This window comes from Grammomys surdaster, unplaced genomic scaffold (assembly GCF_004785775.1).
Source record: "Grammomys surdaster isolate TR1022 unplaced genomic scaffold, NIH_TR_1.0 270, whole genome shotgun sequence".
NCBI lineage: Eukaryota > Metazoa > Chordata > Mammalia > Rodentia > Muridae > Grammomys > Grammomys surdaster.
This window is the reverse complement of record NW_021604711.1, coordinates 707,857-722,709: the sequence shown is the minus strand read 5'-3', so window position 1 is coordinate 722,709 and position 14,853 is coordinate 707,857. Positions and strand designations below refer to the sequence as shown.

Genomic DNA, 14,853 nt, shown 5'->3' with positions numbered 1-14,853 from the left:
AGAAGGACCAAATCACCCCCACTTGATCTTCCTTCTTCATGAGCTTCATGTGGCCTGTGAGTTGAATCTTGAATATTTCAAGGTTCTCGGGTAATATCCAATAATCAGTGAGTGAATACCATGTGTGTTCTTTTGTGATTGGCTTACCTCACTCAGGATGATATTTTCTAGTTCCATCCATTTACCTAGGAATTCATTGTTTTTAATAGCTGAGTAATACTCCAGTGTGTAAATATACCACATTTTTTTTTATCCATTCCTCAGTTGAAGGACATCTGGGTTCTTTCCAGCTTCTGGCTATTATAAATAAGGCTGCTACGAACATAGTTGAGCATATGTCCTTGTTATATGTTAGAACATCTTCTGGGTATATGCCCAGGAGTGGTATAGCTGGATCCTCAGAGAAAGCTATGTCTAATTTTCTGAGGAACCGCCAGACTGATTTCCAAAGTGGTTGCACCATCTTGCAGTCCCACCAACAATAGAAAAGTGTTCCTCTTTCTCCACACCCTCGCCAGCATCTACTATCACCTGAGTTTTTAATCTTAGCCATTCTGACTGGTGTGAGATGGAATCTCAGGGTTGTTTTGATTTGCATTTCCCTGATGACTAAGGATACTGAACATTTCTTTAGGTGCTTCTTGGCCATTTGAGTTTCCTCAGTTGAAGATTCTTTGTTCTCTTGCTCTCCTGCTCTTTTGCTTCTAGCTTCTCTGTCCCCTCACCCCTCTCCCCTTCCCTTCCTCCACTCTCCACATGGTCATGGCCTCTACTTCTCCACTTCTCTCCTCTCTCTCTCTCTCCTTTTCCTCCATCATCTTCTCCCGTTTCTCTCCCCACTTTTGCCCTCTGAATAAACCCTCTCCCCTTTGGGAAAAAAATAAAAAAGAAAATTCTTTGTTAAGCGCTATACCCCATTTTTTTAATAGGGTTATTTGGTTGTCTGGAGTAGATTGCTTTTGGCAAGATGGTCATTTTTACTATATTAATCCTGCCAATCCATGAGCGCGGGAGATCTTTCCATCTTCTGAGATCTTTGATTTCTTTCTTCAGAGACTTGAAGTTCTTGTCATACAAATTTTTCACTTGCTTGGTTCGGATTCACACTAAGGTATTTTATATTATTTGTGACTATTGTGAAGGGTGTCATTTCCCTAATTTCTTTTTCAGCCTGTTTATCTTTCATGGAGAAGGAGGCCACTGATTTGTTTGAGTTGATTTTATAACCAGCCACTTTGCTGAAATTGTTTATCAGGTTTAGGAGTTCTCTGGTGGAAGTTTTGGGGTCACTTAAGTATACTATCATATCATCTGCAAATAGTGATATTTTCACTTCTTCCTTTCCTATTTGTATCCCTTTGACTTCTTTTTGTTGTTTGCTCTGGCTAGGACTTCCAGTACTATATTGAATAGGTAGGGGGAGAGTGGGCAGCCTTGTCTAGTCCCTGATCTTAGTGGGATTGCTTCAAGTTTCTCTCCATTTAGCTTGATGTTGGCTACTGGTTTGCTGTATATTGGTTTTACTATGTGTAGGTAGGGGCCTTGAATTCCTGATCTTTCCAAGACTTTTATCATGAAGGGATGTTGAATTTTGTCAAATGCTTTCTCAGCATCTAGTGAGACGATCATGTGGTTTTTTTCTTTGAGTTTGTTTATATAGTGGATTACATTGATGGATTTCCAAATATTGAACCATCCCTGCATTCCTGAGATAAAGCCTACTTGATCATGATGGATGATTGTTTTGATGTGTTCTTGGATTCTGTTTGCTAGAATTTTATTGAGCATTTTTGCATTGATGTTCATAAGGGAGATTAGTCTGAAGTTCTCTTCCTTTGTTGGGATTGGCTGTTCTTATCTGGACATGTAATACACCTCCAGCTATTCTAAATATCCTTTTATTACTGGAATCCAAAATTTATGTTATGTGTTCTAGTATTTTGTTTATATTTATATTACTTCTGTATATATAGATTTACAGCTTTCATTAAATCTGGAACTTTTTAATCATGTCTTCATGTATTAATTATTTTTTTCAGGTATTTTTTTCTGCATTTGTGTCTCAAATGTTTATTAGATGGTATCACATCATCCAATAGAATTATTTTTATTTATTTATTTTTTTACATTTCCAGTCTTTTTCTGTTTGTCTTCATGCAGGAGTTTATATGCTTTTCAGGGAATTTTTTCTTGTAGCTCCTAAATGGCAAATGATTCCATTCAGAGTTATTTTCCACTTCTAATATGATTTCTTATTTCAAGAACCTTGATTTTTATAACCTATCTTCTATTTCTCCCCATTAAATTGTTTGCCTTGACATTCTTCACTTGATCTTAGCCAAAAGGCAGAGAAGCAATTGCCTTGACATTCTTTTTTTTTTTTTGTTGTTATTGTTTGTTTTTCCAGACAGAGTTTCTCTGTGTAGCCCTGGTTGTCCTGGAACTCACTCTGTAGACAAGGTTGGCCTCAAACTCAGAAATTTGCCTGCCTCTGCCTCCCAAGTGCTAGGATTAAAGGTATGCACCACCACTGCCTGGATTGCCTTGACATTCTTATAAAATTTTATTCCATATTATATTTTTTGAGTCTGTATGCCCCTGTGCAGGTGGTGAATCTGCTACAACAGGCTGTGGAGCTCAGAACAACTTTGTCACTCAGCCCTCTCTTTCCACCTTTACTCATGTTCCATTAAAGAGGACTAGCTTTTGTTTTAGCATACAGTTGTTACTTAGAGATTAGTCTGATCCTTCCAAACTACTTTTAAATTTTGTTGAGGTCTATTAGGACTCACTTAGCTCAAGTATTAAGACACAAGTCCCCACTGTTCTGTATCCTTTGTGCTATTACTGTAGCCAGAAGAAACATCAACTATTCCTAGCCCTGTCTTTCAGGCATCATTTGGCATGTAACTTTTTGGGGGTTGTCTTAGAGATAAGCATTTTCTTCCACATCCATGCAGATTGGTTTCTGTCCAGGCCAATGACTTGAGGCCCTCCTCAAGTTCTCTGTACCTTTTATTTTCTGGACAGTATCTTCTTTTCTGAGGTTCTGTCTCATAACTGTTATAAATAACTGCATCAAGCTTTTCCTCTCTAAACTTTCCTTTTAATTTCTCAGTTCAGCAAATCTCCTGGGATCTGTTCAGATTAGCCTTCTCTATTTCAGAAGCCAATTTTCAACAGTGGGCTAGGGCTCACTTCAGTCCTACTCCTTTCAGGGATTACAGTCCCATATTCTCAATGTCCACGATCTAGAAACAGTTTGCACTTAGTTCATCAGCCTTGCAGTGCCTTATGATGAGAAAGGTACTTTCTATAGTAGTTAATTCTTCAGAGCCAAATACAGAAGGATCCTAATGGGTGTGTGTGTGTGTATGTATGTGTGTGCATGCATGCATGTTTATGATTTTACAAAAGCTAGGTCAAGAGCAGAAATACAGTTCAGTTGTTATAAGTGTTTGCCTAACATTCACAAAGCCCAAGGGTCGCTCCTCAGCACTGTACAAACTAGTTGTGATGATAATATAATTCCAGCAGTTAGGAGGTAGAAGTGGGAGGATCAGAAGGTCCAGGTGAACTGGCCACAAGACTTTGAGGCTAGCCCAGGTTACATTTTGACCCTGTCTCAAACCAACAACACCAGAAAAAGGCTATGTCAGAATAGAAGTAACCCTTACCTTTGTAGACTTCTCTAGTGGTTGATCATGGTGTGCCTGCTGCATAACATCACTCACTATCATTTTTGCAATCTTCCAAGCTAGCTCTTCTTGGGCCTGAAAGAAGTAATTCAAACTGTTGATAATAACCATTAGTCAGGAGGATCAAAATACATATAGCTGGACATCTAACCATGCTTACCAATAGATAAAAAGCACCTTCCAATATGTCCAAGAATCTGGGTACCTCTGACTATGATATATAAATATGACATTCAGTGTCTTTCAGGGTCAGCTACCGAGTAAGTAGCCAACATCACAACTACTTTCTATGTTTGATGGTCAGACAGAACACTTTTTTTTTTTTTTGACTCTCATCTCTCAATGTACTTAACCAATCCAAAGCAAGCTTCCTCAACCGAAAATGACAAGAAAGCATCTCAACTTTTGTCTCTGCACTCATGACCTGGTGCAGTTATGGAAACCTGAGCCTAGGTTTGTATCATAAATTATGTGGCCATAGTCTCTGGATTGACGATACTTTTACTGTTCACACCAAGCATTGACTAAATGTAAAAGAGCGTTTCTTGTTACAACCAGGGTACAAGAACACGGATATGGTCTGCATTATAAGGAAACCAAAAGAGGAGAACATGGAGCCTTCCTTAGACAAGGGCAGGACTTTTGCTTCTATGAGAATTTCCTAAAGACATACCTCATCAGTATTTCCTTGAACCCACTTCTTCATAGCTTGTGAGAACATGAATCCTAGTAAACAAAGCCAAAATGAATATGGAATTCAAGTGTAATCTTACATTACACATGTTTTTAGGAGATGCCACTTATACATGCATTGCTTTTATAACAGAGTGTTTTTAACTTTGTGAAAACTGTGATTTAAAAATGCTTCTGAAGAGCTGTTTCAGGTCTGGAGTTTTCTTCTACTTTTCTTATCAGATGAAGAGGCTAATGTTAGTCTTGTAGTAAACATTGAAAACAAACAAACAAACAAACACCTTAATCAACATAATGTTTTGGTGTAAGAATCTACCAACACATCAGGAGACTGACAGAAGGATTTGTTTTCCTCTTCAGTTTAAAGGATTCCTTCAAATATTTCTTTTCTTTAAATAAACATTTTATGTATTCATTTATTTTTAAAGAAAGGAAATATCCTTCCTTCCTTCCTTCCTTCCTTCCTTCCTTCCTTCCTTCCTTCCTTCCTTCCTTTCATTGATTGATTGGGGTTGGTGGGAAAGTGTAAGTGTAGAGATCAGAGGACAACTTAGAGAAATGGTTCTTTCCTTCAGCACATGTGACCTGAGAACTGAACAAAGGGTGTCACGTTTGGCACAAATGCCTTCATTCCCTGAACCATCTCTTAAGCCCCAGTAGATTAATTCTTAAGATTCATTAACACAGATGAGCCCAGACATAGCATTACGAAAAATACAAAATCCAGATCTTTTTCCTTCAATACTTTTTATCGTTGAAGGTTTTTCTTAGAAGAAAAAAATTGCTAGGCAGTGGTGGTACACAGCTTTAACCTCAGCACTTGGCTGAGGCAGATAAGTTTGAGTTTAAGGCTGGCCTGGTCTATATACACAGTGACATCCAAGAGCTACAAAAGAAAGACCCTGTCTCAAAAACAACAACAACAAAAAAAAAACCAAAAAAACAAAAAACAAAAAACAAAAAAAACAAAAAAAAAACCCCAAAACACCAACAACAACAAAAAAAAAGATTTACTTATTTGTTATTATTTGTCTGTGCATGTGAGTGAAGAATTTCATTGAAGCCAGAAGCACTGGATCCCCTGGAGATGGAGTTATAGGCGGTTTTGAACCACCACGTGTGGATGCTGGAAGCCAGATTCCAGTCTTCCACAGGCAGCAAGAACTCTTAAGAGTACTATCTCTAGTACTCACTTTAAGGTTTTAAATACTAGTCTGATCCTCAGTTATTGCCTAGCAGAGGCAATAAGGCCACAATACTAAATTCTCACACAGCTGCTGAATTACATAGGTCCTACTCGACTCTCCTGTTAGGCTGATTTGCAGACATATGCAGTGAGTAGTCCCCTTCGCTGACACTTTCCAGTACCCATCCTACCACTTCTTCAGGATAATACTGCCAACCTCTTTTATTAATCTATTTTCTTTGATGTATCTCATCCCTTCCCATGGCTTTAAACTTCCTATATGCCAACAAAGAAGAACCTCCTCTGTTTGCCACAAATCTATACTTCTAAATGATCTAATAGGCATTTCAGATGTAATATACTCTAACAAAGCTTATGTGCCTCCCACTCAACCTTATTTGTTTCTCCTCTACTGTCTCTCTTTTATTTAATCCCACGATAAGATCCTTGTCTAGTATGTAGGAGCCTTTGACTTCAATGCAGTAATATTAGCCAGAAACAAACAACACAAACACCTTCTTCATTCACATATGAAATCTGCCACCAAACTTCACCTGAGATTGCAACCTCTCGACTGAACCTTGTCTAGACTCTTCCTTATAATCCTTATCTCATTCAAACCCCATCCCAGTCTGCAGACTGGTCATCTTCTTGACAGCTACCTCTCTTCCAGCACTATTTCCTTCAATTTTACCACCAGAGAAAGGATCCCAGTCATCAGTCAGCTCTGAAACTCAGCACCTACTAGTTACTAGTTGAATCTCCTTAACGAGCCATGGAAGGGCTCTCCCAAGACAGACGTAAGAGGGGCCCGTGAAGGTATACACGCTCACATCTTTTTGTAATTCTTTCTTGTTATTATTTCAAGATTAGTGTTGGTGTTGTTTTGAGACAGGCTTTCTCTGTGTGGTGCTGGCTATCTTGGAACTTGCTTTGTAGACAAGCCTGGCCTTGAGCTCAGAGAACCATCTGCTTCTGCCTCCTAAGTACTAGGACTACAGGTATGAGCCACCATATCTAGCTATTATTTTCTTTTTTTAAAAAAATAATTATTTATTTTATGCATATGACTACACTGTTATTGTCTTCAGACACACCAGAAGAGGGCACTGAATCACATTACAGATGGTTGTGAGTCACCATGTGGTTGCTGGAATTTGAACTCAGGACCTCTGAAAGAGCAGTCAGTGCTCTTAACCACTGAGCCATCTCTCCAGCCCATATCTAGCTATTTTTATTATTTTTAAATTGTGTGTGTGTGTGTCCACAGAAGTGTCAGATCTCCTGGAGCTGGAGTTAGAGATGGTTGTGAGACACCTGCCTTTGAATGCTGGGAACCAAACTTGAGTTCTCTACAAGGGCAGAAAGTGTCCTTCTAAGCCATCTCCCTAGCCACTTGCTATTTTTTAAAAATATAACTTCTCAACTTACTTTGTTTTCCCTGAAACAGAAGTTCACATAGTCTCACAAACCTCCAAGATATACACAAACCTTTTTTAAAAATTAAAAACATCCTTTATCACTAATTATTATTAATGTTATTACTACCACTACCACTGGGGGGCACAAATGTTCTATGATCCAAGTATAGAGCTCAGAGAGCAGTTTTTTGGAGCTAGCGTGCATTCGGGGGATTGAATTCAGCCTGCCACAGCAAGCATCTTTACTCACTGAGACAAGTTGCTAGAGACTTTCTCAAAACTGAATATTTTTCTCTGTGCTCTCACAAGGTCTTTTGCTATGTGCTGTAATGCTAAATACTAGCCTCCAAGGCCTGGTTGCCCCTGGAGAATTGGCACATAGACTCAAGTGACACAGTGTAACCTTGTCCCCTAAGTTATCCCTGATTGATGAATAAAATTGCCTACAATCTATAGCTGGGAAGAAGAGAGATAAGCAGAGGTTTTGCTTTCGGGGTTGGGGTCAGAGGCAAGAGACCACCAGAGGAGAGAGAGAGAAAATGAAGAGAGGACAAGATGACATGGGGCAGGAATCATGAAAACATGGCCATGAGGGCTGGCCAACTGGAGTTAAGAGTTGCCCAGAGGGAACATGACAAGTTCTAACTCAGGGTTATTGATAACGAAGTAAATTCTAATAGCTTAGAGGGTAGCTAACTGACTAGCTCTAGTGCTATAAAGTCTTATTATAAATATAAAGGCTGTGTGTCTTTTATCTGGAAACTGAATAATCAAAGGCGGGACAAACCCTTGATTGAGATTAAACATTTACTACAACAGTGGTCTGTTCACCAGGGTTTCAAAAGCCAAATCAGAACTGCTGGCCTATAAATGACAAAAACTCAAAGGGAGTTGAACTATAAACTCTTGCCGAAGATATTCTGAGCCAAAACCCTAGAGATGCTATTTGTGAAGATCATGTTAACTGTGAAACCTGGCTGAACCTAGAATTCAAGGGAAGTCCTGCCCAGTGAGGGGAGGGGGGTACCACTCTCTGGCTGGGGTTCTGGACTGTACAAATGAGGAAAGGGAATTGAGTAACTGCATGTGCCATCCTTCAGGCTCCTGGCTGTGGATCTGAGGTGGCCAGATGCTCCAAGCTCCTGCCTCGAGCTCCTTGCCACGATGGACTGTACCCTTGCTTGGGAGAAGAATAAGCTCTTTCTTCCTTTAGTTGTTTTTGATAGATTACTTTATGATAAGACAACAAACCATTAATCTGCTGTGATCACTAAAACCACAGCCTCCTGAGTTTCCAGTTTCTTCATTTATAGGAGTAAGCATATATACAGATACATCATCTAAACTCTATGAGCTTAAAAATTCTAGAAAGTATCCACTATTCAAGTCTGAGCAGGGAGGAAGGACTTCTTTCTGTAATCAAAAAGGCTATGCAGATGAGAAAACTTACTTATCTGTGCAAAAGGCAACCTAGTTTTAAAAAATGACTTTGTTTTGAAATAAATATACCTTCTAATTTTATCACTCAAATAATTACCAATTAAAATTTAAAATTAATTTGCCAACAAATGTTGATTAATATCTGCTGCACACAATTTTAGAAACAAGGAATATATTGCCAAATAAAGGTTAAGACAAGACCACTGAATTCTCAGTGCTGATGCTGTAGTTACACAGGAGTAAGTATACAACAGTAAGCTGATGGCTTGTGCAGGCAAGGAAAGCTTTTTGAAGAGAGAAAAGTGAGATGAGGAGGAGCCAATCACTGCACACAGTCCACAGCAGGGCAACTACAAAAGGCTGCATGAAGGCAGAAACATCAGAACTGCAAAGGACAGCTCATTTAGAGCTTGGCTTGTGAAAAAAGGAATAGTTCAAAGTAGAAGCCAGAAGAGGGTAGTCATGGGTTACAACAGAAAGGACAGACAAACTTTATTTCAAGTGCAGTAGGTTGCCCCAGGAAGGAATAAGTGGATGATGAAGCAGTAAAATGTGCACAGATACCTCAACCATGCTGCATTCTCTAGTTCAGTCTTCAGTGATTGCTTCACAGTGGAGATAAGGGGGATGATGTGTAAAATTGCATGCCCCTCCACTTTGCATGCTTAATTGCTACTCAACTTCCTGAAGATCTTTTCAAGTGGTATTTTAATATATAATTTCAATATTATGGAGAGGCTCAAATTTTGGCCTGGAACTCACCACTGTAGACCAGGCTGGCCTCAAACTCAATCAATCCACCTACCTTTGCCTCTGCTGCCCAAATGTTGGGATTAAAGGAGTGTGCCACCATACCAACATGGAGAGTCTTTGAACAATACCATATATAAACATTTCCTACCAAATGTATAATTTCCAGTACAAGAAATAACAAGGAGAATATACTGAGTAGCATGGAGGTGGAGAATTCTGGGATTAGCCTGATATGTTTAACAGGTCAGAGGCCTAAGAAAGGAAACAAGACAAGAAAACCTGACAGACGACATTCTTTTATTTATAGCTCTGGCATTTAGTATAATGTTTAGTATTCAAGATGACTGAAGTATTTTCTGAGTGTAACACAATCAATCTGTATGCTCCTGTATCCCCAAAGCATAAGTGACTTAAAGAGCCATCTTGACAACCAAAGGAAGTAGCAGTGGAAACTCTCATGTATACACATATACAGTTTGTTGTACATATAAACTGCCTAATTTCCTAGTCATCATTTCATGTAATATATTTTGATTAAAAATTCAAGTAACCAGACGGAGAGTTGGATCAGAGGTTACAAGCACTTGTTGCTCTTGCAGAGGACCTGAGTTCAGTTCTCAGCACCACATGGTAGTTCACAATCATCTGGAATTCCAATTTCAAACCTCACAACTCTGTTCTGCCCTCCATACTTACCAGGCATGCACATGGTACATATACACACATGTGCAAATTCTAACAAACCAAAACCCATAAATACCTTAATGGATGTAACTGCTGGCAGAGATGTAATCTTGTTACCTGTTTTTCTACTATAACACAAGTCAAACTGCTCTTCTACTATGTGTCTAACTCATAAGCACCACCACTCATGGCTTAGGTGCTGGCAAGATGCCTTTCTACTTCTCTTCAACTGCTATGTTCTATTTCCAAAATGTTGCAGAATATTTTATCACACTGTGAGATTGTGCTGTTTACTGGGAAAAACAAAACAAACAAACAAACAAACAAAAACCCTGTTTCTAGTTGTATGAGGCTCAGGTCTTGGCACATATTTTTACATCCCCTGGCTGGAATACAGACACACCCTTAGTACATACTTTTAATCCCAAAGAATGAAAGTAAGTTCATTTGTAGAGGGAAGCAGCCATGTTTGAAAGTGATGTCTATCGGGATGGGTATGGCCCTCATGCCTCACTGGACAACGACAGGGGGACTGGAGCCATTACAAGGTCCCCTTCAAATACTGGAGGTCAGGCCTCTATCCCCGCCTTCGCAAGATTAGAATTGTCACAGCCCTTATATACTTAGAGAAGGGAGGAGATGTCAGGGGCAGTCCTGCTTACACACTGAAGGCCTAAAATCAGCCATAGGCCTAAAATCAGCAATAGGCCTGTCATACATGTATACTAACACCAAGTCTTGGGTCTCAGTGGAAAAACATTGAAACAGATGGCTATAAGCTAATGTAAACAGGCAGCTTTTGTGGAAATTTACAAGCCTAAATAGTCATAGACCTTGTAAATAGGTAGCTTTGGCAGACAATACCAACTTAAATAAGGACAAGCGAGTCATAGGCAGAGTCATAGTGACTTTGTCCCCTGAACCTTCACCCAGCTGATACCTGGTTCTAAAGATATCTGTATTCCCCCTGAACACCTATACTCCAGTGTCATTCCCTTCCCCACATCCTGCTTTTCTGTGTTTATAACCCCTGTGTGAATGAATTACGATTTGAGAAAAAATAAATTATTAAAAAAAAAAGTGATGTCTAATTGAGTGGAAGACAAATGACAAATCAGAAAGATCTGACAGAATAGGATGTACCCAACTCTCTCGAGCTAAACCTCTGAACCTGTAAGTCAGCCCCAATTAAATGTTGTCCTTTATAAGACTTGCCTTGGTCATGCTGTCTGTTCACAGCAGTAAAACCCTAACTAAGACAATGTGATATACTCCAAGTCAGCCCTCTACACATTCCTTCAACTGAGCCACTGCTGGACAGAAACCTCTCTCCTGGAACCTTGGCCCACCCTAAGCTGAGGCTAACTTTCCTGAAGATTACCTTGCAAAGACTACTTCCCACTTCTGACAATCCCTTACCCTGCATTTTATGCTTATAGCTAAGTATTAACCATGTGTATAAGCTGTGTTTACAGTCTCCTTCACTGTCACATGAGTTACACAGAGAACACAGCTAAACAGAAAACAGAATGCCTGTTTCCTCCTATGCCTGAGAGTGCCATAGGCACAGTAGATACTTCATTAGTCTTCAGAATAAATGATATGAAAAGACTAAATAATTAGAATGAGTAGAGATAAAGAAGAACTCAAAAATCACTTTTTGGGCTATGGGTACAGCTCAGTGGTAAAACAATGCTTAACATGACCAGGAAATGGGTGTACCCTGGCATTCAAAAAAAATGTGCTACATTTTTCTTTACTCTCTACACTCTTTTCGAACCTTGGACATCTCTGATGAAACAGGAAATAAATTGATTATTTGGGCAAATAAAGTCAACTAGAAAACAGACTCTCTTGTTCTTTATTACTTCAATAACTTTGGCATTTTTTTCTTTGAAAATGTATAAATGTATAAAAGAGTAGATCATGCATCAAAACAGCAGTAAAATTCTTTATCAAAATATAATTGCATTAAGGAACTGGGAGATGGCTCAGCGAGTGAAGCTCTTGCAGTGCAAGTGTGAGAACCTGAGTCCCATCCTCAGCACCCATGTGATAACCAGGTGTGCTACTGTGTGAATACAATCCTAATGGTAAACTAGAGAGGAGGGGGGGAGATGCCCACACTCATTTCTCAACATTACACGCACACACACCCCACATTAAGAAGAGAAAAAACAAACCAAATTTAAAAATAGGGAAAGCAGTGCTATTAAATCCAAAAGGAAAAGTAACAACAGCTTCTATTTTAAACCTAATAAAGTGGGCATTTTCTTTTTACAAAGTTAGTATCATTAACTCAATACAGTACAGTTGATCCAACAATGATGCCAAGATGTCATGTGAATGGATTCATATTTGTCCCCAAAATTTTCCTGTGTGAATCAATTGTCTGGAACTAGAATCAGTCATAAAGAATGCATTTTTATGAAAAAACTCTTGAAAGAGTAGCCAGGTGTTGTGGTGCATATACACCTTTAATTTCAGCACTGAGTAGGCTAAGGCAGATGCATATCTGAGTTCTAGGCCAGCTAGGGCGATAAGGAAAAAAAGGTGTGTGGGGGGGGTCACCTGAGCGGAAACAAACTTGAGGGGCTGAGGAGGGGGTCTCAGTGGGCAAAGTGCTCAAGGTATTCAGAACCCAGATCCTACATAAACAGTCAGGTGTAGTGGTACACCCCTGGAACCTCCCTACTGGGTATAAGGTGGTGGAGATGGCTGGAAGGGATTAGCCAGCTAGCCTAGCTGAAAGACAAGTTTCTAGTTTTGTTAGAGACCCTGTTTCAAACAGTAAGGTGAAGAAATCACTAAGGAAAACACACCTACATCAATCTCTGGTTTCCACTCCTGCCTGTGTGGGTGAGTGAACATAAACCACATACCACATACACACAAAACAAAAACGAGAAAAAAGGTTTTAGTCTAAATCTTAAGGCTTCACCAAGCCACTCTTCTTTTACAGACCGTTAGACAAAGGCTTCAGATTTTAACTTATTATCTTCTATACATATTTCATAATAATTTTCAGTAACTGAGGAAATTTAAGAAACTAAAGAGTTACAAGATCAGCTACAAGGACCTGTACACTCCTACTGCTATGCTTTCTGTAGTGGTAAAGGCAAGTTCAATAACTTTTTATTCAAAGGATGAGATTTTTGTAGAGGTATACAAATTCCTCACATGCAGGTTTAACTATAAAAACAGTGTAAAAACATGGTAGATACAACCACTTTAAACCTTCTAATAGTCCTTCACTTATAGTTAGTATCTAATGTGAGCAAAAGCTTAAATGAAAAATAAAAAAACTACATACAACCTTTTGATTTCTTCACATCAGGTTCAGGCTCAGACTCTCGGATGAACTGCCCCAAGTCACTAACTCTCCCAAAGGACATCTTCCTAAACACAATGAAAACACAAATATCATTTCTAAAATTCAAAGTTAAATAGATATCTAAAGCTCAAAAGCTGGAGCCACAGCTCATAATGATTCAAGTTATTCAAAGTGAGGCTTATTTGAAATAGAGCTTCTTTTCATAGCGACTGAAAGACTCTAAGTCTAAAAGGGTTTATGAAACATAACACTAGGTGATTTACAGTTGTAAAATTCATACAGAGAATAGGCACAAGACTAGCCAAGACAATTTTGCAAAAGAAGAAATAAAAAAGTCTGATTTGCTCTACATGATCAGAAAGATGACAAATCCAGGATAAAACTGTAGTTCTGAGGTACAATGTATGCCAGCACAGGTGAGGCCCCAGGACCAATCCGAACTACTGAAGACCAAACAAAACTAAAACAACCAACCAAACCCCTCCCCTAAACTCATGAATGCAGTCACTAAGCAGAACACAGTATACTATTATTGTAGGAAATGAGCAGTGGACAGTGCTGTGACAGAGTTTACAGCAATGACCTGAGCGGGAGAGGAGAACAGCACTTGTGAGTGATTACAGTGGACAACAAGCTATGTGTGCTTACAGCAACAAGCTCATTTTTTATTTAAAAATGAAACAAACAAACAGAAACAGCAAAGCTATCTATTTGTAATTACAATTTAAAAGAAGAATGTGTTCTGGTACCTATGTATTCTTTTACTTTGGAAAAGGGGTCTTATTTTACAGATACTCTTTCTAGGCATTCTCATCTCATATATGCCGTGTATGTATGTCAGTATACCAGTAGATACAAATGTATTTGCCTTGGGAAAAACTTATGTAATGTACATTTTTACATAAAAGTACTAAATTCAACTAAATTTTGCAACTGAGACTGCTAGGAATTTCTCTCTCTCTTTCTTTCTTCTTTCTTTCTCTTTCTTTCTTTCTCTCTCTCTCTCTCTTTCTTTCTTTCTTTTTCTTTTTCTTCTTTTTCTTTTTTGTGAGACAGGGTCTCTATGTAGCCCTGGCTGTCCTGGAACTTGCTAAACTTGCTAGAGAGACAATATTTGCCTGCCTCTGCTGCAACTAAAGACATGAGCCATCAGCTACCAATATTAAATTTCATCTTCAAGAAAGAGCTCATGTGGACTTTGTTCAGGGTGTGTGTGTGTGTACACATGTGTATGTATGGAAGCCAGAGGCTGATTTCAGGTGTTTTCATCAATCATTTTCCACTGTATCTACTAATGTCTTAAAATTGTATCCAGTGTATTTATATATGTAGTTGGAGAGCGGGAGGTTCATACAACATGACACCTGCTTTAGGTCAAAGGAAAACTTACAGCAGTCAGTTCTCTCCTTCCACCATGTGGGTCTCAGGGACTGAACTCAGGTAGTCAGGCTTAGCAGCAATTGCCTTTACCCACTGAGCCAACTGGCCTGATCCACCTTACTTTTTGAGCCAGGCCTCAAAACTGAACAGAACCCTGGTTGAGTTTGTTGATTCAGTTAGACTGGATGGCCAATGTGCCCCAGGTATCCTTCTGTTTCTCCAGTCTGAAATGAAAACCAACCTACGTGTGGCTTTTTTATGAAG

At 39.1% G+C, this 14,853-nt stretch overlaps 1 protein-coding gene across 2 annotated transcripts in view; it reads right to left on the bottom strand.

Moving 5' to 3' along the window:
- Akap10 (A-kinase anchoring protein 10) overlaps window positions 1-14,853 on the bottom strand; it is a 64,225-nt gene that overhangs the window by 8,394 nt on the left and 40,978 nt on the right. For both annotated transcript variants that reach the window (XM_028776522.1, XM_028776523.1), the window contains 3 exons: window positions 13,192-13,274; window positions 4,372-4,424; window positions 3,678-3,773 (listed from right to left, as the gene is read on the bottom strand). In XM_028776522.1, coding sequence (XP_028632355.1) covers window positions 3,678-3,773; window positions 4,372-4,424; window positions 13,192-13,274 — 232 coding nt within the window. The remainder of the gene's footprint in view (window positions 1-3,677; window positions 3,774-4,371; window positions 4,425-13,191; window positions 13,275-14,853) is intronic.